The 26,193-nt window shown below is 34.6% G+C and overlaps 1 protein-coding gene across 1 annotated transcript; it reads left to right on the forward strand.

Moving 5' to 3' along the window:
* Positions 1–335: 335 nt before the first annotated feature.
* LOC110459988 lies at positions 336–25,941 on the forward strand. The gene is made up of 10 exons (XM_021512658.1): positions 336–830; positions 10,315–10,376; positions 15,051–15,059; positions 17,154–17,156; positions 17,440–17,448; positions 18,336–18,347; positions 19,953–19,967; positions 21,072–21,095; positions 22,178–22,363; positions 24,959–25,941. The coding sequence occupies exons 1-9, from the start codon at positions 749–751 to the stop codon at positions 22,358–22,360; spliced, it is 399 nt and encodes a 132-aa protein (XP_021368333.1). The 5' UTR covers positions 336–748; the 3' UTR covers positions 22,361–22,363; positions 24,959–25,941.
* The last annotated feature ends 252 nt before the right edge of the window (positions 25,942–26,193 follow it).

Below are 26,193 nucleotides of genomic sequence, written 5' to 3' on the forward strand. Positions count from 1 at the left end.
CCATATCTACACATTTCCTCCTGGTACAAGCAATTGATAAATAGGTAATACAAAAAACAAAATACCCGTCCTTTGTTAGAGCTTTGTATTTGGTGTTGTCCCCACCAGTCACGTGATGGCGAGTGGCAGCGGATAGTAGCGTAATATTGATCCGGGAGGCGTTCTAAACCAGTTTGGAAACGTCACGCGATTGATCGGTATTGAATGCAAGCTGTGATAGATTTCACATCATTTCTTTTTCCGTTTAGTAACAACGTCTAACGACAGAGGGCGTTACCGCGCGCGCGGTTAAAGAAGTTGTCCAACCAGATTTTGTCCCTATCGGTCTACGACATCTCGCCAGGAAACGGAACACTATAATAGTTGGCATTTGCGGGACGGGCATTTGTCTTGTTGATGTTTGCTTTTGATGTGACGATATTTTCGGAGTTTTGTATTATTTTCGCAATGGAAACTGACAAAATTAATCAATTATTTACTGTTTGAAAAGGAAACAACGTTATCAAAATAACTTAATTTGCAAAATATAAACACGACACATTCATCTTTTATTTTAATATCGGTGTTGTTGTCTAAGGAACCGTGCGAAGAGTCTGTCTGTAACGCCCACTGGTGCTGCTGCTACCAACCAAGTGTAACAAGTTTTGTGATAAAAGGAAATTTCCGTGAAGTTGGTAATAACTCCTGAATTTGGATAAACGTGCCCTAAGGTCCAGGTGTCGACAGTCTCCGTTAAACTAACTATACCATGACGTACACACAGGCCTATCTTTTGGTGCTGGGTTTCCTCGTCGCCCTACCTGCCTTCATCACATGCCAAGGAACAAACGGTAAGACATTTCTATTAACAGTTATATTTAAAAGCAAACCTGTGTATCTTTATCGCTTTTCATTGATGTAAGTCTTCCTGTTGTTAGTTTTATGACCTTCGCCGAATAAATGTTTGGGCTGTTTCTGCGTAAATAAAAAGGACAACAGTCCTTGCTTTGAATTGTATATGGAACACGACACAAGTTTGACATCTGTAATATAACTTGTACGAATACACTTTTACCTAAACACAGCTGTATTAATGTGAAATCTTTCAAATATCATATCTTATCAACTACATCTGTATACTGTATTATGAATTTTTATGCTGTAACGTAGGAATTGATTTTCACATGAGGTTGTATGTGCTACCTCTTCTTTTTCTGTTAAATAGGGCCCCTTTTCAACGTCTCTTCATTCCCTAAAGGAATTTCGTTATTTTACAAATATGACTTGAAGAAACACGGTTTTGTTAAAAAGTCGTTTTTTATTGACAGTTGAATGTCATTAATACTGTATTTAACTGGTTTTATACTGAATTAAAGTAACAACAGTTAGTTGTTATTAGTACTGTATTAAATTCGTTTTATATTGACGTATAGTAACAACAGTTGGTTGTTATTAGTACTGTATTAAACTCTTTTTATATTGACGTAAAGTAACAACAGTTGGTTGTTATTAGTACTGTATTAAATTCGTTTTATACTGACGTAAAGTAACAACAGTTAGTTGTTATTAGTACTGTATTAAACTCGTTTTATACTGACGTAAAGTAACAACAATTGGTTGTTATTAGTACTATATTAAACTCGTTTTATATTGACGTAAAGTAACAACAGTTGGTTGTTATTAGTACTGTATTAAACTCGTTTTATATTGACGTAAAGTTACAACAGTTGGTTGTAATTAGTACTGTATTATACTCGTGTTATACTGACGTAAAGTAACAACAGTTGGTTGTTATTAGTACTGTATTATATTCGTTTTATATTGACGTGAAGTAACAACAGTTGGTTGTGATAACCTCTCGTATGAAAAAATGTTTTATACTGGCGTAAAGTAACAAGAGGTGGTTGTGATAACATTGTGTATCGAAATTCGTTTTGTATTGATTGTGTGCGATTTGCAGTAGACAATAGGGTTTTTGCTGTTCAGTTTTTCTGATTATTTAATCATCGTTAATAGGAGAATACATTTGCTTTCAATTACCTCTCTATCTTCAAACCTATACTAAAGACGTTTCACAGAGACATTTTTTGTCACGCTGCCACGAAGTGGGTGTTTTTCTTTTCCAGCGACGGCGTCAACATTATCTTTTTGCGTTTAAGTTAGTTACTCTGAAAGTATAAGTGCTAGACCAACCAAACTTGGACCATAGATGCATCTGAGGTAGCACATCTTAATCCATGTTTCAAATGATGGATGCGGCCTACCTTTCATGGTCCTTTGACTTTGTCAGCATCTCCATCAACATTAAGTTTTTGCGTTTAAGTTAGTTTCTCTGATATGTGCATTGATGGTCAAAGCGGGGCATAGGCGAGGCATATTAATCCGAATGGCTTGTTTATATATAACACTACTGTGATTTTCGTATGGTCCGGTCATGGGCAGTGATTGCCGAACTTACTGGTTCTAATGGAAAGAGTAATTTTAGTCGAGTAAATCAAGTACATACTAGTGTAAATATGTTTCTACATGTAACAGTAACTATTTAGTCATATTAATCTACGTATATTTCACAATAAAAAGGAAAGAAAAGTGCAACTATTTAGTCGTTCTTAATGTTCTAAAGATAAGCTAACATAAGTGGATACCTTCCTGATAATTGGTTGATTACGTCATAGCAAACGTTAATGAATACCTTCCTGATAATTGGCTGATTACGTCATAGCGAACATAAGATGATACCTTCCTGATAACTGGTTGATTACGTCATAGCGATCTTTAGTGGATACCTTCCTGATAATTGGTTGATTACGTCATAGCGATCAATAGTGGATACCTTCCTGATAATTGGTTGATTACGTCATAGCGATCAATAGTGGATACCTTCCTGATAATTGGTTGATTACGTCATAGCGAACATTAGTGGATACCTTCCTGATAATTGGTTGATTACGTCATAGCGATCTTTAGTGGATACCTTCCTGATAATTGGTTGATTACGTCATATCGATCATTATTGGATACCTTCCTGATAGTTGGTTGATTACGTCATAGCTAAAATGGGTTCCTGATAATTGATTGATTACGTCATAGTGAACATTAGTAGATACCTTCTTGATAACTGGTTGAGAGCAATTGGATCCAGAGAGTCAAAACTCTCAAAAAGAGTAAATCACTTTTTATTATGTTATGTTCATGGTAGTCAGCACCGTTAATTTATGTGAGTTATCATTTCAATTAGTATATGCTGCAACATCATCATTCCCTTCGCACGCAGAGACCCTGACGTTCGTGATCCTGCTTAGACTCTGTACGTGTTTATAGCGAGCATTCGTTACATTTAAATATAAGAGGAAGTAGGNTTTTTTTTTTTTTTTTTTTTTTTTTTTTTTTTTTTTTTTTAAATGGAAAAGAAGCAAGTGACCATGTCATAGAATCAATCAAATCCGTGAAATATCTGTGAGCTTATATAGATAATTGTCTGTCTGGTGAGCTGATTTTGTAAAATGAAACTACGAAAACGAAACTACGAAAGCCAGACAACTCTACGTTCTGCACCTATCTAGTGATCTGTGGCATATGTGTGATCTTGGGGTACACAGAGTTAAATAAAGGCTTGAAAGAAAGGGAAAAAAACGATTTGAAAAATTAATTTTTGAAATTACAGCTAGGTCCCAGAACAAACATCCCTGACCTAAAACTAACAAATATTTACATTTAAAAAATACAGAGTGAAACGCGACTTTATCAAGTAATTTGTGAATGGAAAATGCTAAACGTTTTCTAAAGTATACAATATACATTGGCATTAAGTCTAGCCAATCTAAATTTTGTGTACTTACTTGTAAATGTACAGATAATTCTAAACTGAACTAAGCTGTCAGACGCCATCAGAGTTATGGGAGAAATTTACGTACGGAGCAGCTGTAAACAAAACTTCTTCTGTACCAAGTTTCATAAATCATGTTATCACCTGTATTTACAGACAACTTCTAGCCGTAGGGTAATTATATTTGCAAACTCATATTGTCAATACTATTTTAAGACGGCACTAACTTCTTATTTTAGCACTTACGTAAGTATCAAGACCTACGTGTTTCGGATCGGTGTATATATATATATATATAATAACTCTTTAGATATCTAATTATTCATACAGCATCTAGACACTCACCTCACCTTTTCTTCAAATCAATTTCCCTACTGCGTATTTGGTCTCAGTGATTAATTCCATGTTTACCATTATTATGATTGATTATTCACGTATTGAATCATGTTTTAATAATGATTGTGTCGAATATCGTAACTTCCGCTATATTTTATATAGAAAGACTATCTATACACGTATATATCTAATAACTGGCTCTTTTTAATAGCAATCATTGTTTTAAAATGGCTCGTTAGGTTGGACTGTCAGAGTGATCAGGAGTTAGATATATATATAGGGACTGCCCCTAAAACCTATAAAAACCAGAGAGGTGGGGCTATCCCTAGCACTTGCTCAGAAGGGTCTGTAAGTAGTGGCAGTTAACACTCCGGCCTTTCACGCAGGCGGCTTGGGTTCAGAGAAAGTGTTTTTTCTCCTGCTCACACAACTCCAACAACCCAGGTGGAGTATAAACTGGTCTGTGGTGGATGTTGCGGTATCTGTGCTTTAGCATTCAAGTGAGGTGGCACTATAAATGAAGCCGTTGGAAGCACGGTCCCGCTACAAACAGAACACATTACATCTCCAGCACACACGCAGACATACACACATAGGGAGATATTAGCCAGGTGGCATATGACTAGTTGTAGGTGTCAGATAAGGCAGCTCCTGCGAATTCAACAAAAAATGTATTGATTAATGTATATGATAATTGTATTCAATGTATATATATGTACTGTAAAGCGCTTTAGAGTGGCTTATGTTAGCTAGATAGAGCGCTATATCAAATGAGGTATATTATTATAAAACCGAGAGTCAAAGGGGTCGATAGGTAAGGGCTGTCCCTATTACCTTCTCATTAAACTACTCTTCAGAACGTTCTACGGATAATTTAATCTGTTTCATTTAGTCTTTAATTTTGGTTAAACGCTAGAAATACGAAGTCAGGAAGCACATTCTGTAAAAGTGGTATTTTTTGCGAGTTGAACTATTAACATTGTGACTCTTTAAACTGATTCGCGGTGTTGAAACTTTCGCGTTGGCAACTGGCTTTGTATCAATGACTATTCGCGTGTGAATATTTTCGCAATAGTAAACTCAACGGAAAAAGCGAACAATTTCACACCGCGCAAATATCCACTTTTTAAAGTATTTTAAAATGAATTTGTCCATGCAAAAAAAAAGGCAAAATAAAGTAAACGTTTTATTTCACCTGATGGGTGTTAAATTTATTTAGGAGGCATCAATGCTATCAATGTCTTTGATATTTAAGATGCACAACCTGAGATAATACTATTCAATTCTATTTTAACATTCAATATAATTTTTTCATTTCAAAATATTTTATTAAATGAAATGATTCAATGGGAATTGGGCAACAGGCTATGCCTATACAAGCCATTCAATATCATGTATTGAGCAAATCCGTAAGAGTCGTTGTAAGTAGTTGAAAACAGAATTGACATAACTTGATATACAAATTTATCAAACAGATCTGTAAGACTCTTGTAAATTGGTTGATAATGTCTCACGACATCTTATAAAGTAAGGAATGTTATTGCACTGATGATGTGACCACGAGACAAGCACTGTAATTGGTTGTGAAATAATTAAATTTATTTACATACGGTTATATGTTATTTTGTCAGCTTTGCTTTAAGATTAATTACTTTTTTATATGTTTTGATAGAGTTCATTTGCTTTAAGATTAATTACTTTTTTATATGTTTTAATAGAGTTCATTTGCTTTAAGATTAATTACCTTTTTATATGTTTTAATAGAGGTAATTTGCTTTAAGATTGATTACTTTTTTATATGTTTTAATAGAGTTCATTTGCTTTAAGATTAATTACTTTTTTATATGTTTTAATAGAGTTCATTTGCTTTAAGATTAATTACTTTTTTATATGTTTTAATAGAGTTCATTTGCTTTAAGATTAATTACTTTTTTATATGTTTTAATAGAGTTCATTTGCTTTAAGATTAATTACTTTTTTATATGTTTTAATAGAGTTCATTTGCTTTAAGATTAATTACTTTTTTATATGTTTTAATAGAGTTCATTTGCTTTAAGATTAATTCCTTTTTTATATGTTTTAATAGAGTTCATTTGCTTTAAGATTAATTCCTTTTTTATATGTTTTAATAGAGTTAATTTGATTTGTTTGAGTTATTTTATGACCCAATCATCATGTTTTTACTTTTTTAAAACAACAAAGAAATCAGACCGTTGACGTCACCTTAGTAGGATATGACCAAATAGTGTTTTATCTCACAACCCGTATTGTCTATGTATTGCATTTGGCAGTGAGAGTAAGCGTAAACAATTTGACATAAATAGCAGATTTTTAAGATTCATGACAATGTGTCGATTGCCTCATGAATATAATTTCACGATGGTGGGAATGTGAATGGTTAGCATTGCTTTTGGGGAGCTCAAGGTACAACCTAAGAATGTGAATGGTCAGCCTTGCTTTGGAAAGTTCAGTGTATAAGCTAGGAATGTTAATGTAGTCTTGCAGCCGATCTATATACAAGCTAAGAATATTAATGGTTAGACTTACTTTGTAGCCGCTCAAGATAAATATCATGAACGTGAATGTTTAACCTTGCTTTTAAGCCGCTTATGTTTAAGCTAGGAACTAGTATGGTAAGCGTTGCTTTGAAGCCGCTACAGATACAAACGTTGCTTCGAGGCGGCAGAAGCTAGAAATGTGAATGGTTAGCGTTGCCTTGGGGTCGCTCACAATACAAGCTATGAATGTGAATGGTTACCGTTTCTTTGGGGTCGCTCACAATACAATCTAGGAATGTGAATGGTTAGCGTTGCTTTGGGGTCGCTCACAATACAAGCTAGGAATGTGAATGGTTACCGTTTCTTTGGGGTATCTCACAATACAAGCTAGAAATGTGAATGGTTACCGTTTCTTTGGGGTAGCTCACAATACAAGCTAGGAATGTGAATGGTTACCGTTTCTTTGGGGTCGCTCACAATACAAGCTAGGAATGTGAATGGTTAGCGTTGCTTTGGGGTCGCTCACAATACCAGCTAGGAATGTGAATGGTTAGCGTTGCTTTGGGGTCCCTCACAATATAAGCTAGGAATGTGAATGGTTACCTTTGCTTTGGGGTCGCTCATGATGCAATCAAGGATTGGTTAGCCTTACGTTCAGATCACTAATGATTCCAGATTGGAATGTGAATGGCAAGCCTTACGTTCAGATCACTAATGATTCCAGATTGGAATATGAATGGCAAGCCTTACGTTCAGATCATAAATGATTCCAGATTGCAATATGAATGGCAAGCCTTACGTTCAGATCACTAATGATCCCATATTGGAATATGAATGGTTAGCCTTACGTTCAGATCATTAATGATCCCGGATTTGAATGTGAATGGCTAGCCTTATGGATCGGAATGTGAATGGCTAGCCCTGCAAAGACAACATTTACCACATCGTCATCACAAGGACATAACATACTGGAACGATACTATTGTATATAATAAACAAAGGATTGGTCACGTTAACTAATGGAATGAGTTAGATTGAAGCCTTTCATGTAAAATCTTCGATACCGATACAATGATCTGCTGTAATGAATCAAATTTGACTTCTAAATGCCATAGTCAGATGTAGTTTTATAAATGATGTGGATACCAATAGTTCTCGATTGGCTCGTTATACAAGGTCAAAACGTCTGCCTTTTTTTTTGAATGATATTTAACGGGACAAGTCAATTATTCATTGAGAAACTGAAATGACAGCATGGCATTATGATTTATACAATCGGAAAAGGTAAAGTAAAATAAAATATAAAGCACAACGTCACAGAACAAGAAAAATGTCTTCACTGAAATCACAGCAAAAAGACAACAACAGGAACTGAATAAACATCAAAGTGACTCTCACGTAGCAAATAGGAGGAACACACAATCTGTTTACAAGACCATAAATACAACATACGGTTTTTCCGCACGTTTTGTATAGACGAAATTATGACGTTAGTGTTAATAAAAGTTTAACTGGATTGTCCAAAATATTCCCGATTTGTTCCGCACAAAGTCTAGAACCTAACTGATTTTCAATACATCATATCACAGTTAAATACATGTACGTACAATTCAGGTACCTGAGCTTTGAGTGACAGGTGTCACTAAGTGTAAGATCAATTACCTGTTGTCAGCGTCCACAAGGTAAAGGCTATTACACTAATCCTGTTGCGTTATGTGATGGACAAGAGTAAAAACTTCACACATGAGGAGCCTGATCTTAAATGTCAAAATATACGTAAAATCATGACATTAGATATTTAAACACAACACCAGGCATACAATATGGTCCATTACAAGTGAAAAGTTTCGAAGGTTCATTCCATTTCTTCTTAACACAGATGTCGCGATCAATTAAATATATTATAAACAATGATTACTGGTAAGTTAAGCCAACCACGACTTAAGACGGGTTGGTGATCTATAATGACCGCTGACACGTATGATGCTGGAAATGCCTCCATTTCTCCTTCCCCTTTCTCCTGAACTTTAACCTTTTGATTCGCTCCTTTTCCCTAGAATAATTCTACAAGTATGCTACTGATATCAATGTGATAGTATGATATAACTGGTAATGATATCGTTCGTTTATTAAGTGTCTTGTAGGTTCCTGTTGTGGTATTTTTAGATCAACTTCGGTTAGTGTAATGTATCTAGTAAAAACAAAAATAAATGATCCGCTATAAATAGCTCAAGTTAAATGTTCTGCTTGACAGTTAGTTCTTTGAAATTTTGCTCTGCTTGATAATTATGAAGTGTAAGTGTTGTTCTGCTTGACAATAATTTATTGTAAATATTGCTATGTAAACTATACACGCTTCCTGATTTATTCGATCAGACAATTTATAGGAGACAGCCAATTGTGACTATGTATACTTTGAATGTTAAGTCCATGTATCGTCACCTTAATATTTTTGAAACTGTCATCCGTCTTATCCATGAAGGAGCGTCGGTTATTTAATGCTATACTGTAAGGCCTCGTACTTAGCGCAAAGTGAAAGCCGACAACGGCAGCCGCGTAGGGATGCCGGGCATAGTCCCGGTTATAATTGGTAGGATTACTCGCTAGTGCTTCTAAACCCACGTCAGGTCCTATACCAGGCGATGTTCTAAACTGAAAGAAGGTCCCCACAACAGTTTCAAGAGAAGACAATACATGAAGGTATTGGGCGGAAAATATGATAGCGGATAGACAACGTAACGATGTTGTAATGCTTAATAAATCGAAGATAACGTTGTTAGGTATAATTGAAGCCCCCTTTGGCCTAGTGACATGACGACGAGAACTGGCTGGAGAGGTACACGGATACCCCTTTATGTAATTACTATAAGGGGATGTAGTCTGATTTGTTAAATTGTCCTATGGCTGTTGATATCTAATGCATGTGAATTTTCGGTTAAACTAGGACGTTTTTATAGACAAACTGTTGAATTCCGACCTGACATGCCCAGGAACAACTATTTTGAGAGCAGTTATTTCTAAGTGTAATATACCGTTTCTCTAACGGAGTAAATGGGAGAGAGAAATGTGTTCATTAATATACTACAACAAGTATATATCAATGTCTTTTGATGAGTTGTCTGTCTAAGAACCCTTGTAAATGTGTTGTCTATCTCGAATGCCCTTTCTGATTTCAAGATATATCTTAATGGCCTCGTGATTTGTTGACTACCGATATGATGTCTGTTTTGATGTGCTTGTGATTATGAAACACTCAGTTCGTTCAATGTTATGTAAATGTTCTGTCAAGGCGATGAGATGTATTTGTCCTTGTGTATTGTCACTGTGGGATATTTTGTCCTGTTGTATGTATGCTATGGTATATTTTGCCCTTGTGTATTGCCACTGTGGGATATTTTCTCCTTGTGTGCTCACAAAAAGGATAAATATAGATTATAAGTTCATGTAACGTGTTTTGGCATGTCATTATGACCTTGACGCCAATAAAAACATGTTTTCGAAAGGATTCATGTGATGTCAGCGTAAACACTAAATCACAAGAAAACGAAATAGTATTACTTATATGAAGATACTACTTGGCAAATTATATATATATATATAAGGGAAATGAAACAGTTTTTGAGTTCAGTTTTAGCGTTACTCCGATAGTTACTGTTTTTCTTTGTTTCTTTCCAGATTATATGTTAGACGAAGAAGAAGAAGATGTACTAACACCTATACAGATACTAAAAAAAGGAGTAAGTATGAGTAATTGTACAAAAAAGCGTCATACCATTGATTACACTTTAGGAAAGCAAGATTGACATAACATTGACTACACTATAGGAAAGCAAAATTGTCATTACTTTGACGACACGAGGGGATAGCAAGATTGTAGTATATGAACGACCCCCAGGAAATCGTAAAGCTGTCATTACGTTGACGATATTAAAGAATACAGAGATTGCTTTACCTTTTCATTCACAACAGCAGCAGATAGTAATATTGTAATTTCATTGATGGTGTTAGAGAAAAATTAAAATCGTCATCATATTCACAACTGTCAGTGAAACGCATTAAGATTAACACAACATTGACGACTATTGAGGAAATTAAGATTCTCCTTAGATTGACGACATTTGGGAAAAGTCAGATTACGACATTTGAGGAAAGTAAGATCGTCAATACACTAACGACATTTGGGAAAAGTCAGATTACGACATTTGAGGAAAGTAAGATCGTCAATACACTAACGACATTTGGGAAAAGTAAGATCGTCTATACATTAACTATATTTGGGAAAAGTAGGAGTGTCACTACATTGACGACATTCGGGGAATACTTAGATTGTCAATACATTGACATTTGGGTAATACTTAGATTGTCAATACATTGACGACATTTGGGGAATACTTAGATTGTCTATACATTGACGACATTTGGTGAATACTTAGATTGTCTATACACTGACGACATTTGGGGAATACTTAGATTGTCAATGCATTGACGACATTTTGGGAATACTTAGATTGTCAATACATTGACGACATTTTGGGAATACTTAGATTGTCAATACATTGACGACATTTTGGGAATACTTAGATTGTCTATACACTGACGACATTTTGGGAATACTTAGATTGTCTATACATTAACGACATTTGGGGAATACTAAGATTGTCAATGCATTGACGACATTTGGGGAATACTTAGATTGTCTATACATTGACGACATTTTGGGTATACTTAGATTGTCTATACATTAACGACATTTGGGGAATACTTAGATTGTCAATGCATTGACGACATTTGGGGAATACTTAGATTGTCTATACACTGACGACATTTGGGGAATACTTAGATTGTCAATACATTGACGACATTTGGGGAATAATTAGATTGTCTATACATTGACGACATTTGGGAAGTAAGATTGACATGACAATGATTACACTTGCTTACACTTACGAAAACAAAGGTTGCATTGCCGACACTGAGGAATCATAGATTATAACTGTCGACATTATGGGGAAAATAAGAATTCATTAGATGGAAGATACTTTGGAAAAGTGTGTTCTTTTATTTAATTCATGGCACTGGGAAACATAAAAATTGTCATCACACTGATGACGTTTATTGACCTCCCTTAGTTAGACTTTAATTTCATCGTTATCAGGAAAGACTGCAAATGCTTTTCATTCTTTTTAGCCTGTTCTTTATGGCGGAGTGTTTAGAGGGGAGACATGCGAACATAAGTTCAGCTGATGATACAGCTTTCGCAAATTCAATTAACATTTAATCTTTAACCAAAGTAAGGGCAAACAATGTTATCGGGGGAAAAAATATGATCGGCATGATTTGTTGAATGGAGTTTTATATAGCGTGACTAATAGTCTGGATATGTCTGATGGGAGCAAAGTCAGATGTTTAGTTTTATTACATAGCTATCTTAACGTAAGGAATTTTTAATTAAAATTGAAGAAAAACGTTAATGCAGTATTTTCATATGATTTAATGTTCAACAATAAACTAGTTATTGCGTTAAATGTTTTAGACACTTCGCCAGTACTAATATCATGACTAAGACGTGTTTGAATTATAAAGGAGTACCCCTGTCAATTAACGTAATTGATTTAACTTGTCGTCTCTTGTATACTTATTCAATGTCAGGTATGTATGGTATACTGCTGCACAAATCTTAACTAATTGGTAATTGTTAACTTTGCAGCAGAGTATAATGGTAAGTACATTTATCATTCTGTACTCGGCTTATCTTTTCTGTTTTTCTTCGCATAAAACTGCGAACTATCTAATTTATTAATTAAATGTTTTAGATTCCATTTCAAAGCAGAACAGTCGCACGCGCTATAGAACTAAGTGTTGGCGTATTTAGATAATGAATATTTGTACACCGGCAACTTATGTCGGTGGTGTGGTTTTATTTGCTGTGCAGCATAGAATCTAAAAACGGGGTTTGTAATCTGTTATGTTAATCTACTATTTCCTCTCGTTTGGACTTTTGTCTTTCAGTCTCCTGTGTGTTTTTGTGATGTTAACTCTAAACAATTCAATTTTGTGACACTGCCATAAAACTATTAACAACATATAACTTCATCCATTATTATTTTCAATAATTATATTAATTTTCATTCTGTAAGAACATAATATACTATAAGTAGGAAATGTATTTTGTAAATTAAATCATTAATCCGCTATAATATTCTGTTAATCATGAAACACATTCAAATAAACGTTGAAATTGTATTTTGTAAATTATATGATTTATTTTTATCACGATCTACTTTCGTTTTGAAATAAGATCAACTTTACGTCAGTACTGTAATCAAGCCTAGAGCATCCACAAAAGATCGAGACATTCATGTCGTTACGTTGGCCATAAGGTTCGGTAGAGAGGTCACTAATTGTTGTTATAACGTTTTTTAGCTCACCTGGCACGAAGGGCCAAATGAGCTTATGGCATTGTGCGGCGTCTGTCGTCCGTCTGTCGTCCGTCCGTCCGGCGTCAACTTTTTACTTTAAACAACTTCTTCTCAGTAACCAAAACGCCTAGGGTGATGATATTTGGCCAGAAGCATGCTGGAATGAAGGGCTACCAAGTTTGTTCAAATAAATGACCTTCATCTATTTTCAAGGTCACAGGGGTCAAATATATTAAAAACCTTTAAACAACTTCTTCTGAATAACCGAGAGGCCTATGGTGATGATATTTGGCGGGTAACATGCTGGGATGAAGGGCTACCAAGTTTGTTCAAATAAATGACCTTGACTTATATTCAAGGTCACAGGAGTCAAATATGTTTAAAATATTTATACAAATTCTTCTGAATACCCAAGAGGCCTAGGGTGATGATATTTGGCCAGTAACATGCTGTGATGAAGGGCTAACAAAGTTTGTTCTAATATATGACCTTGACTTATATTCAAGGTCACAGGGTCAAATATGTTTAAAACCTTTAAACAACTTCTTCTGAATAACCAAGAGGCCTAGGGTACTGATATTTTCCCAGAAGCATGCTCGGTTGGAAGACTATAAACGCAGTTCTATATAATGTCCTTGTTCGACATTCAAGGTCATATGTTTAAATCTTTTAATAGGTTCTTATATGAATCAAACACTGATATTCTGCCTGCAGCTGTATTTTAGTCCACTTTAAAGATTACAAGTGTGCGATTAATACCAGGTGAGCGATTCAGGCCCATTGGGCCTCTTGTTATTATCACGAAATAAACCTAAAATCAAGTCATGATAACCGTTACATTTATTAAATGACTGTGAGTTACAATCTGGTAAGTGGTGTATTAGTAAATAATTATAATACTTAGGTAACCTGCTCTAGAGTAGCTCTCGTTAGGCTATGTTTGTTAGACATTGACTCGAAAAGATGAGAAAAGAACGTGTTCCATGTCCTCTCATCCGAGTCAGAAACCTCGCCTGCCTGTCAATAACCCTAGAAGCAATGTTGAAAGGCGCAGACGACACCGCTTCAGGATCCGACGTAATCATGTTTAATCTATCGATAGTCCGGTATAACAAAAAGATTAATGTATTTTTCGATTAAAACTGTCATAAATTGCCACGGCACCAGTTTAGGATATCAAGTGTAACTATGGCAATGCGTGTATGGAAGTGACGTGTAATGCGAGGGACTTTTCAGGAGAGTTAGAATATTTTATTATGCTGGTATATTACAAATTATCAAAAATGTGATTAGGCTTTAAGAATTGTTATCTTTCGACGGACATTGATACCACCATTTAATCACCTCGAAGGACAGTTCCCTTTTCGAAACTTAACGTGTGTTTTATTGTATCCGAAATAGCATCCCCTTGGTACCCCGCTGGTACCCCCTCGGTACCCACTTTCCCAGGTAATCCGACACAATAACTTCGTGTGAGGACAGATATAACCAACAAACTAATCAACCGATTAAATCGAGCTAAATCAATTTGTCAACAATTCGAATCATCTCGTAAATCTGTTTTGTCAGATATGTACAATAGATAACACCAGCAGCTACCAGCAACAGACCTGTGTAGCGGTCTGTATGATGTGCTATCACCTATAACATCCGTTACCGGCAATTTGGAGTGATCTTAAACAATTATATGACGCATTTAAAGTCAGCAGTCGTTGATACTGGCCCATCTTTTAAACTATCTCGGGTGTAATTAAAATGAATAAGTCATCTGTAACCGAAAGCGTTAGATGAAAAAATGCGATGATTTAAATCTATTTAACTTTAACATAGCGCAAATTAATTCATTTTAGTGCAAAATATTTTGTAGGGAAACGAATTCTTTTTATCTGCTTAAATATTAACGTTGAAAATGTCAATTTGCTTCTGCGCATGCGCACTTAATTATTAGAGTTTCTTTTCCCATTTATTTGAATTTATGTTTTTCCACTTCAGGGTCTACGGGTAAGTTTATTTATGTACTTATATTCACTTTCCCTAGAAAGGTAGAAGTATCAATCTTGACGTGTTGTATGGTGTACATATGTATCATGTGACTTTCTGATATCAAACCGTGCATGTTGTGGTTGAAATGTCACTCCTCAGTGATATTGTATGTATCTTTTTATTATACGTCCCGAAAATATATTTAATAAAGCCAAAACAAATTATCTTTTATTTCGGCATTTCCTTTGATTCTTTTATATTCGTTTAATCCATTTTTTGTGTGATTATTTCTTTTAACACTTTTCGTACCAAGCTAGACAATTATTATTCTTTTACCGCGTTTTTTCATGTATCTACTAAATCGCCCCTGCTTCTTCACACAAATACCAAATGTATATCTGTACGTTAACATTCCATAAATTGTATTCAAAATATCTATCTTAATGATAACGACAAATGACTGTATAAGTCTATTAGATTATAATTTTGGACAGACATTTTCTACCACCTCTGCCTATGTAAGGTACACGTGCACTATGCGGGATACTCATTGGGGATTACTCCGTCACACATGGATGTAGTCTCATTCGGGAACTGCATTTTTTTCTAAACCCTGACAAAACTTGCATGAAATCAAGTTACTAGTTCGAAATTTTTAAGTTTTATATCGTTCTGAAACGTGACGTTATTTCAATGTGATACAGGAGGTCACAAATATTATAATTTTTCGTCTGCGGAAAAGCATGGTCGTCGTATAACATTACACCAACTTCTAAAGGCTTTTGAAACAGTTTTAGTTTAAAAGTGTGCCTTTCCTACCCGTTAATTTTCCTGCTCTTCTCCAAGTGTGTCATTGGTTAATGTATTAATAATATAAATATGTTTATCATATTTATTGTTGCCTTGGAAGTGTTATTGTCGACATGTACGACATTCCTGGGTAAGAGGTGGCAGAAAAAAGAAAAAATAATCTTGTTAGTATATGGCATAGGAAAAGTCTACCCTCGAGTGTAGAGTTTGGACTAAAAACCTTGGCAAAGCCTCAGTTCTGAACCAATTCACCAAATTCTATTCCTTCGGTTGAAATAATTGACGTTATAAATCCCCTTGTTCGAACCTTCACTCTCTTTGGTGTGGTGTATGTACACAAGTTGTTTAACACAGGTGTCGACGTCTTCTTTATTTCTGCCTATTCATGTTAATATGGTTCAGTTTGCTTCCTACCATAAACATTTTTTATGTCTTGCTACCTGCATCCATGCTTGAGTTCGATTACCATGTGCCTATACACCCTAAATTCATCTAAACCTGGTCCATTGTCTGTGGTTACTGAACCATGATAACTTTGTAAACGTGTACAGTTGCAGACGGCATGGTCATTTTGTAAATGTGTGTAGTTGGAGTCGATATCTAATTATCCCTTTGTACATTTTATAGGGTTGAGAATAGCCATCCCGATACTTTCTTGTCTGATTGATACTACAGTTTATGTATATTTATATACGGTAGTAAATTCAATATACTGGTAGGGTAAATATGACATAATTAAGAGAGAGAGAAAGCTAAGTCCTCCTGTCACGACCAGAGACGCCTACACCAGGGGTGCCCTACATGTTTCGTCAGGCGTAAGCTGTTGACGGCCTGTAGTGTGATGCAATGAATTAATTTTGATAAAAACATAATTAGATTTTAATGAAAATTGGAAAGTTCAAGCCCTGCTCGTGCGTTGAGGGCGTTCTACTCGCTACTGATTCTAGGGTAAGGAGATATCAGTACACACTTCGACACGAGCTTGGCGAGAAACGTCAATATTCTCTATGATTCCATACTGCTTGAAGTCTGAATGAACTCGGGTGATAAAGTAAGATGATAACAATTTTCACCATTTGTGCCTGTTAAGTATATTCCTCGGTCATCAGAGGATATTATTTAGAAGGTAATTAAAATTGACATGTATTTAAGAATCAATTAAGAATATTACAAATTGAATAATACTGAATAAAAATATTTACTTGATAAAAGTTGTATTTAATTGATAAAAATTGCATTTAATTGTAAATGTTTTAACAACTATTTTTTATTTTTCACCTTCCCCTTTGCGGATTTGTGCAGATGGTAAGTTGGCCCTGGCCGGTGTATATTGAAGTAGATTAGCGTAAATCCAAACTTTTGGTCATCCGGACTTACCTTTATATTCATGTTTCATATATTTATGAATGATCGGTCTTTCTTAGTATATGATATTAAATTTTTTAAATAGAAAACGTCTTTTGTGAAAATCAAATTGAATGTTTAGCTTTAAAATGGTATGCTACTCACTTTTCTTCCCAGATACTTTAAATGCATGATCTAAAATATTATCTTGTTCTTTTTTTAATGCTGTTATTTTTGGAAACAGATGTGTCAGGTAAGTCTGACTATCGCTGCATGCCAACGTTTGTTTCACATCATTACTCAAGGCTTAATCAAAACCATAATTTTGAAATATATCTATCTGATCTTACGCGTGTGTCAAGGGACGTAAATATTACGATTTTAACCAGCATTACGAACCATTCATTACTCTGTCATTGGTAAAGTATACTCCATAGCATTCGGATGGTCATAAACATTACCACGACCTCTTTTACATCACAACAACTTCTTGTCAACAATTTTGACGTTAAAGATATTCATATTGATATACATGTATACATATAACAGTTTCAGGTATTTCTTTATCTACATTACCATATGTGACGAGTTGATATCTATCTCCGATAGTTGGTGACATACTGTTGATCATCATTTTACTGGAGCATGATATTGAATGTATAAAACGGATCATATGTTAGCCTCCTGTATTTAGTAGGGTTTTACAATGGTTTGGCTCCGGTCCCTATTATCTTAGATTGTCGGGTCCGAGTTAAGATTTTATCCTTATTTGTTACTGCTGTGTTATGTTCGTTTTCTATTTCTCCATTGCTGTCCTTCCTAGTTTGCATTTAATACTCCCCCGGTGCCATGTACCATAGTGTTTGCAAGGTGTAAAAGATAATGAAAAACACAAACACAAAAATCTAGAATTTAAACATTGTTTCGTGAAAGTGTGTTACATATATGTTACATATATATTGTTGTTCCTAAACACTATGGTATGTGGTTTTTTTTATAGTTATGTCAATGACTTTAATACATTTCGGGTAAAGCATAACATTGTCATTATCTCTGTTAAGTGATAGGGAAGATTTTGTCAGTTGTATAATTTGATGGATAGGATAACATTAACTAAAATAATATGTTTGTCTGTTACAGCTACACCCAAAAGTAAGTACAGAGACTACAACATCTGTTTCGTATCTCTATCAAGTGTATTGCTTGTGTGTATATCCTGTGTTTCCTGAAATAAACATTATTATTTTTATTATTATATATCATATGTGACTAGAAATAGTGTTAAATGTTTGTACCGTTTGGATATGTGGTCTTTTTTGCCTTATCTCGTTTCAGATCTTCTATCCTGACATTATTTCGTACACAATACATCCTTGATATGTTTTACAATAATGAATTCATTAACTAACCTTAGATGATAAGAAGATAACTTTTAAAACTTTATTTTATGAGGCCCCTTAGTGTAATTTCGCAACTAAATATGACGTAATTAATTGTTAAATATAAATATTTTAAATTATATAATAACTAAATGACTTACGATATCTTATATGAGGTAGGATTAGACTCGCATATTCCATGTACCATATCAAGTCCACTGGTTGATCAATGTTCCTTGAGCCGGTGTATTTCATGTTTTAAAGCTTTAGGTATCCTTTTTATAACTATCTACTGAGCTAGTGTACTTCAGATTTGTATAGATGGAGGTCTACTCTCGTTGATATGTATTTACTGATCAAGCTGAAAATGCTGTTGTCATTATTTTCTGTCTAATGTCATGTGTATGTGTTCTTGCAATGCAATAGATGACATGGTAGACTACACAAATTCTGGGAACTCAAAAGTTCGTTATAGCAATTACGATTCTGCTATTTTTATGAATCCTATTTACTGCATTATTTAAGATGCCTCTCCACTAGACCAGATTGATTGAAATATTTCACGTTATATCTGCTGCAGTTGTACAACTTTTCTGTAACAGTGAGGATCGAACGCCTTACTTAGTTGTGGTCCTGTTATATACCACTTCATGTTCGATTAAAACGACTTATCGGGGCATCTGCAGATAATCGAGTTCATGATATCTCTCCTCTTGTTTTGGCATTTTTAAGTTTATATTGTTATCTCATTGTGCATAGAACTGTGTTCTTGTATGTTGGCGATATCATTAAGTTTTTTTTACCATCATACACTGTAATACCACATGAAATTACATTTGTTTATTCATTACAAGTCCAATCTCGAATCACCTTGTTAGTGCATGATTTATAGTTCTTAAAAATAAAAATATTGATTATTGGACAATTCTACTGAATAAAGTAACAGGAATATTCATCCAGTTTAAGAGTTCCGATGAAAAAAAATAATAGGTATCATTATATAATTCTTAGGAATCAACAGTGTAACTACTTGTGTCTTTGAAATTTCATATTCTGAGCGATGGGATAGGACCAGTAGACCGGCAAAGCGATGTGGTTTCTTGAAACAGAATTTTCTGAAATATATTAGAGATTCATAAATTCGATTACTGTAAAAGGATTTACTTTAAAATTGTCGTTCGAGCTATTCCCTAGCGGTTTTAAAATCATCGATGAATGGCATTAGTTTAATTCTAGAATCAAGGGAAAACGCGTTCGGTATGTATACAATTGGTTAATAGCTGCTAAAAGCTTCCGAATGTCGCTTGGGACAAGGCCACCATCGAAATATGTACTTTCTTTTCCACTTAATTCACCTTCATTGTTTATCTGTTTTCAGAATTGTCCAGCAGGGGTAAGTTTTATTGTTTTGGTCACTAATTTACTATGGATAATAGAAATTTAGTATGTTAATGAAAATTGAAGTATTCTATAATTAGACATCAAGGGAATAGTAGTGAAGTATGCTTATTTTACAATTCGAATTAGTTCTGTTCATGTGATCTGACAATTACAACCACGCCCAGTGAGGAGAAACATATTTCTGTCATACCTGGATTATAGGCGTATAGGCGTATAGGCGTATAGGCGTATAGGAGTCCCATGTAGAAAAAAGTGAAGTCCCGTAGTATTAAGAGATTCTTAAGAATAGGTGGTGAATGTGAAAAAGACAAGGAGTTATCACTCGAGTGGTTATCGACTTGAGTGATATATGTGACGTTTGGTGTTGCACTCAATTCAAAACCCTAAAGGTGGAATTTCCCAGTCTTCTCCATACTTGTAATAAAATTAACCTTTATTCCAAATAATGATGTACATGTTTAAGTCTGCATACCGATTCTAGTGACTGCTGCTAGGCAAAAACGTAAGTGCATGCATGTCAATTGAGAGGAAGGCATGAGTTCGTCATCTGCAATGTAACACTAACTCGTAATATTCCATGCTAGATTTATATTATACGTAACGTGACTGGTTCGTAGATCTTTGTCTTTGAGCTGTCCTTTGTATCACAGTGCAGTGATCACGTAGGGTGAAGGACACACCTATATTTTACGGACGTTGTCGTCGTTATGGTAACAAACATCGGGCAAGGAGGCAGACAATAACACGACTTGTAAGCTTGATTGCTTTCATTTATATCATACACAAGTTGGATATTCATTATGTGACATCTGCCTAACATGAGACATATCTATGTCACACCAACCTGTATGAGATAATAGGCTTCTTCAGTATAACTAAAGGAAAATTCCTTTGCAAGGGTAAATGTGGCTCTGCCAATGGTTACCCCAAAGGGTGGGATTTCCATGTACATGTTCATAAGGAGAGTACTGCTGTTTTTCTTACAATATTCTAGGAATATGATATAATCGTCCTGAAAAGTTACGACATTTAGACAAAATTTCATTTTCTCCTTGAGACTTGTAATTCTAATGTATATATATATATTTGTTTACAGTTTCGAAAACGAGATGCACCTAAAGTAAGTACCCCTCTTGTGTATGTCCCAATCAACTTGAAATGTATCGCAAGGAATTTCTAAGGAAGTTCACAAAGGACAGTTCTTCATATAATACCTCACATCGATACAGCTACGTTAACTTTGGAATAACTGAAAATGAAAAGCTGATTTCAAATCATACATACTAAAGTGAATAAAACAACATTTCGAACCAAAGTGAAGAAAGGAATACTTTATACGATTGTGCATTCAATTATTAATGAATGTATATGCATAATGATCACACGTAAACTAGTGTTACAAAACGTCAACTGAAGAAGAACTCCCCTCCCTCTGTATACGGTAAGCTTATATCATTGAATCCATAGAAGTTCTTAGCTGATTACAAACACACAAGTTGATTATTTCATCCATGGACTTCCTCGTTTAGATCTTTTTGTTTAAACTTGTCGAGATGTTGTCTTTCGGTGTCGTGTCCGTTGCTGTTCTGATTTCGACTTTTAGTACCAATTTTGTTGCTGTGTGGTGATGCTATGGTATATTGTTTTCCTAATATTCTTACTTAATTTTAGATTTGCTCATAAAAAACTATAGTTCCAAAATGGGTTCATGTATCATGCAATTGCTTCCATTCTTTTTCCTGTTATTAGAATTATCATGAACAGTCATCAGATTTCTATAATTGAGATATCATATGAATGGTTGTCTAATGCAAAGTCATTTTGGCTGTGTGTGAAGGACAAAATACATGTACCAAATATTCAGAAAAACGAAATCACTTGTTTACGATACAAAGGTCAAGAACGTTTGGTCAAAAACCATTTAGTAGTAATGTTAGGTGGTTATATGTGCTTCTTGTCTTATTCTCAAATTTGCATTCTTCCATTACCTCTAAATCTAGAAAGAATGTGCTTGCGACATTTTCTCCCCATCCCCTGTGTTTTACAAGTCCGTGATATGATTGATCATTTATATGTTGCAGGCGCAATGCCTTCAATTGAAATAATTGCAGTCCTTTCTCCAGTCAGTTTCAGTGTTATATGAATCTGATATATTACGTTAAGATTTTTACAATTATTTTATAAATTTGTTCTTGTAATCAGATGACGAGTGATGCAGCCATGCCCGAGTCTTTACCGGTACGGAAGGATCTGATGAATATTTTAAGTCGTATGTTACGGTCATACTTCGACAACACTCAGACGAATCAGCGCCAGGACATTGTGGTGGACTATGTCCCTCGGCGTATTCTTCTCGGCGGAAGTCGGGACAATTCACGTCGGTGACAGGTATTCTTGCATTTTTTTATTATTTTTTTTTAAATCACATATATGATTTCAATATAAATGTGAAAGAGTCTGTTCTGAAAATGAACATGCTGTTTTTAATATTCCCATGACATGTCAATTTAAACTAAATAACGTGCATTCTAGTTATTATTATGGCCTGAACCATGTGTCAGATTTACAACTTGAGCCAATACCAGTAAGGAGAATACATCTATTTATCACGATTCGGTGTCCACACCGTATATCATGTCCCATTAGCATTAATGAACAGTTATATATCACAGTCTCTAGTGGAATCAGTATAATTACCTTTTGTAACTTGATTTACGATACAAATATAACGTAACGTTCATGCGACCCTATCGTCCTACGTCATGTATTTTAATCGTGAAATTATGAATGACCCGTTATGTACAGTAGTTGTCCACTGTGCTGAGTCACTTTCAATTACGTACAGGAACATCGCAAGCACGTCTGGTCTTAACAAGGACACAAATGGTCTTTGGTCAAGTGATCAGCATGGCGGGTTTCTTACACCTCTTGTCTAGTGTTTTGGTTCGAAATTGCTACAGTGTACAATGTTTTATCTTTTGTTAGGATTTCCAAATACGGGAGACAATTATAAGAGATATGCCATAATATAAAGGACAAACTTTTTTTTTTTTTTTCTTTTACAACAGAACTGTTTTAAAGTAATTTGAAATTGCGGTATTGCTGTTAAGTATAGTTTGAAAGTATTTAAAACAAACCCAAGTGGTAAATTTCGACGAAAATATTTCCTTTGTATTTAAGTGTTATATGGTATTAAAACCAAAGTAGGAGGTGGTTGGGTTTTTTTGAAGAAATATTTGTCTTTTCATGCGACGAAAAAGAAAGTCATATTATAATTAAATGATTTTGTGTTGGTTAGTTTTGGTAAATATAATACCACGGTGCCTCATTTTAGAGTTGAATTATGATTTCCTCGTTTAGGAAGATGGTAACATTTACATTTGAGCCCATTTCATAACGTAATATTAATGCTTAGCAATACTACCGCACTGATTTCTGACACCTGCATATTACCTTAATATCAATTCAGATCACGCGGGTTGAAGAATATATAAGCTTAGTGTCAATTTAGTCAATCTGGTTAGAACAAGTTAAAAATACATTAACTTATATCAAATTCAGACCGTGTCAGTCAGAAAATTTTAGTTGCAACTGAAAAATATTGCATTTCTTGTATTTTTAATTAGATACTACAGCCACTTCTTCTTCACCTTCTTCCTCGATCATTACTTGCAACATGGCAAACAGGGACGGCATAATACGAAACTGTACGATAAAGGGACGATTTCAACTTTCCGTCCCTGCATACCCTCCTTGCATTGTTAACATTTTGCAATTGAATCTGGTATCTAAGAGCTTACTGCGAATATCATGAGTGTCGTGATAGGTGCCGACTGCTGATGGACAAACTTACAACAAAAGGTTTCAAAAGTTGCAGGTTGATGAAGACAATGGACTTTTAGAAAGATATGTTTTTTCTTTGTGTGATATGAAGTTGGATATTTTTGATTATGCTAATTTGCGAACCCTTTTGTCACTACCCGAGTTCTCGATGTGGGGACGTGCCATACATGGATTTGAAGACTCTTGCCCTTCTGGAACACCTGGTCTTATTCTCCTTGAATATTCTTAAAGGTTTCCATGTAAATCTTTTCTTTGTTCACATTTTGCCATGGTTTCATAGATTTTGAATTCGAATTAGGATTTTGTTGACACATTGGTTTTTCTCTTGTTGTTTTTAGGTTCGCCTATCTATGTATCAGACGTCATTACTCTCGTTTGATCTTTCAAACAAAATGTGTGTGTCCAAAAAGCAACAAGAGAAAACGTGAACAAATCCATAAATTGAATTCTAAATTAGAAAAATCTTCTGATGGGGATTCATTGAAAAGGGGGGAAAATCAACCACTTGTTCTGCAGAGGTAAGCTTCTGCTACCCACAAGGTAAATCTAGGTAAATCCAAATATTGTCACGTCCTAAATCAAGAATTTGGATGGTGTCATCGAAATAACAAAGCACGAGCATTATCAAACACAAAGTTCTTCATATCACACGAGGAATTAGAATATTTCCTTAAAGGATGATAACGGCATCCATTAAAACTACTTTCAGTCTTCATCAAGCTGCATCTCTCTCAACCATATGTTAAACGTTTGTCAGTCAGACATCGGTATCTGACATAAAAAAATGAAGTTTTGAAAACCGAATAAACTACGACATGCTTATGTGGGGATGATGGAATGTTACTCTCAAGAAAGCGAACAATCACAATCGAAAATTGAAACTGTTACGATTAACGACAGCTTAATAGTAAGCCATCTCTGTCGATCATGTTGTAAATACTGATAGAGGTAAACGGCTGATGAGTTAGACCCATGTATTTTACTTACAATTCTCTATGTCTAATTAATGTTTGTGCTTCTGTCAGATTATCCTCAATACATCTTAAGGAATATGTTTGCAAGATATCATCTCAATCACACTGTTGTCCTCGTGCTCAATATACATAACCGTCAACTAACAGATAACTGTCTTTTTTCCAGGTGTTTGAAGAAGTCAGACGACGAAAGGACTGGTTGATGAAACCATTTCGTCAGGACCCTGTTACCTTGCAATCAATATCGAAAGAGTTTAAATATTCACGAATATTGTCAAAAATATAAATATCCGTACTTCAAATGAAGAAAACAATTGTTAATTCTTATTCGTCTTTCGTTCTTTCGCGTTTGAATACTTGCACCTGAACTCGGTATTTCAAATGCGTTTTGATATTATTTATCCTATTTGTGATAAAGCTAGGATAGAGTATCATAATAAAATGTCAGAGTTACACATTTAATAACACCTATTACTGGTTCAAACGATAAGCTGCAAGCATGTCATCAATTCGAACTTTTTTTTTGAAAAGTTTAATTTATACATGTATTTTTAAAAGATAGGGTAATGCGTTTTCTTTATAGAGATATTACAGTTTGAGATATTATAATTTAAAAAAAGAAAATATATAAGATATAATAAAATAAATATAACGGTATAGAGAAAATATACATTTTAGATTTAAATATAAAATTCAAATCTTATAGGGAAAGGAACATTTTAGATGTAGCAATAGAAAAAACAAAGGTATAGCGAAAAATACAATTAAGGTATCATACTGGTATTTCAGCAATCCAATTTAATGAAAAAATGTACATTCAAGATATCATTGTAATTATCGAGCACACGTTTGTTGTTGCGGAAACCCTTAAAACTGTGTATAAAATTTTAAGCTAAAACTTACTTAAAAATAAATTTCCTTATTGAGAGAAAAGAAAAGGAAGAGTTACGCCCAGATTGCTATGACGCATTTCCTGCTTGTTGTTCTCATAGCAGGCATAATTTGTTATAACGTATTATAATAAATTGATATAAAATGATAATAAACATATCTGTTAATTATTCCCAGATGTAAGTAGAATTGATAACCATTGGTCATTCGTCCGTCTGTCTGTGTATTTGTCCGCTTGTCCAAAATTCTTGTAAAATATAGTCTTATACGTACAATGTGTGGTTCAACTGGTCAGTGGCTGTTAGAGGTAGTAGGGGCATGGTAGACGACAGGGCGCCGGCTAAAGGACAAATATAGACCAGCCGATTAGACAGGAAATTATGTAATTAACATCAAAATACAGATGAAAACATGAAAATTGTCAGTGTGAATACTTATAATAATGTTATAAGGATTCCAAATGACTTTTTTGGCATAAAATATAAAATGTCTGTCCACAACTTCTATTTT

The sequence above is a fragment of the Mizuhopecten yessoensis genome, unplaced genomic scaffold, assembly GCF_002113885.1.
Source record: "Mizuhopecten yessoensis strain PY_sf001 unplaced genomic scaffold, ASM211388v2 scaffold10275, whole genome shotgun sequence".
NCBI classification, from domain to species: Eukaryota; Metazoa; Mollusca; class Bivalvia; order Pectinida; family Pectinidae; genus Mizuhopecten; species Mizuhopecten yessoensis.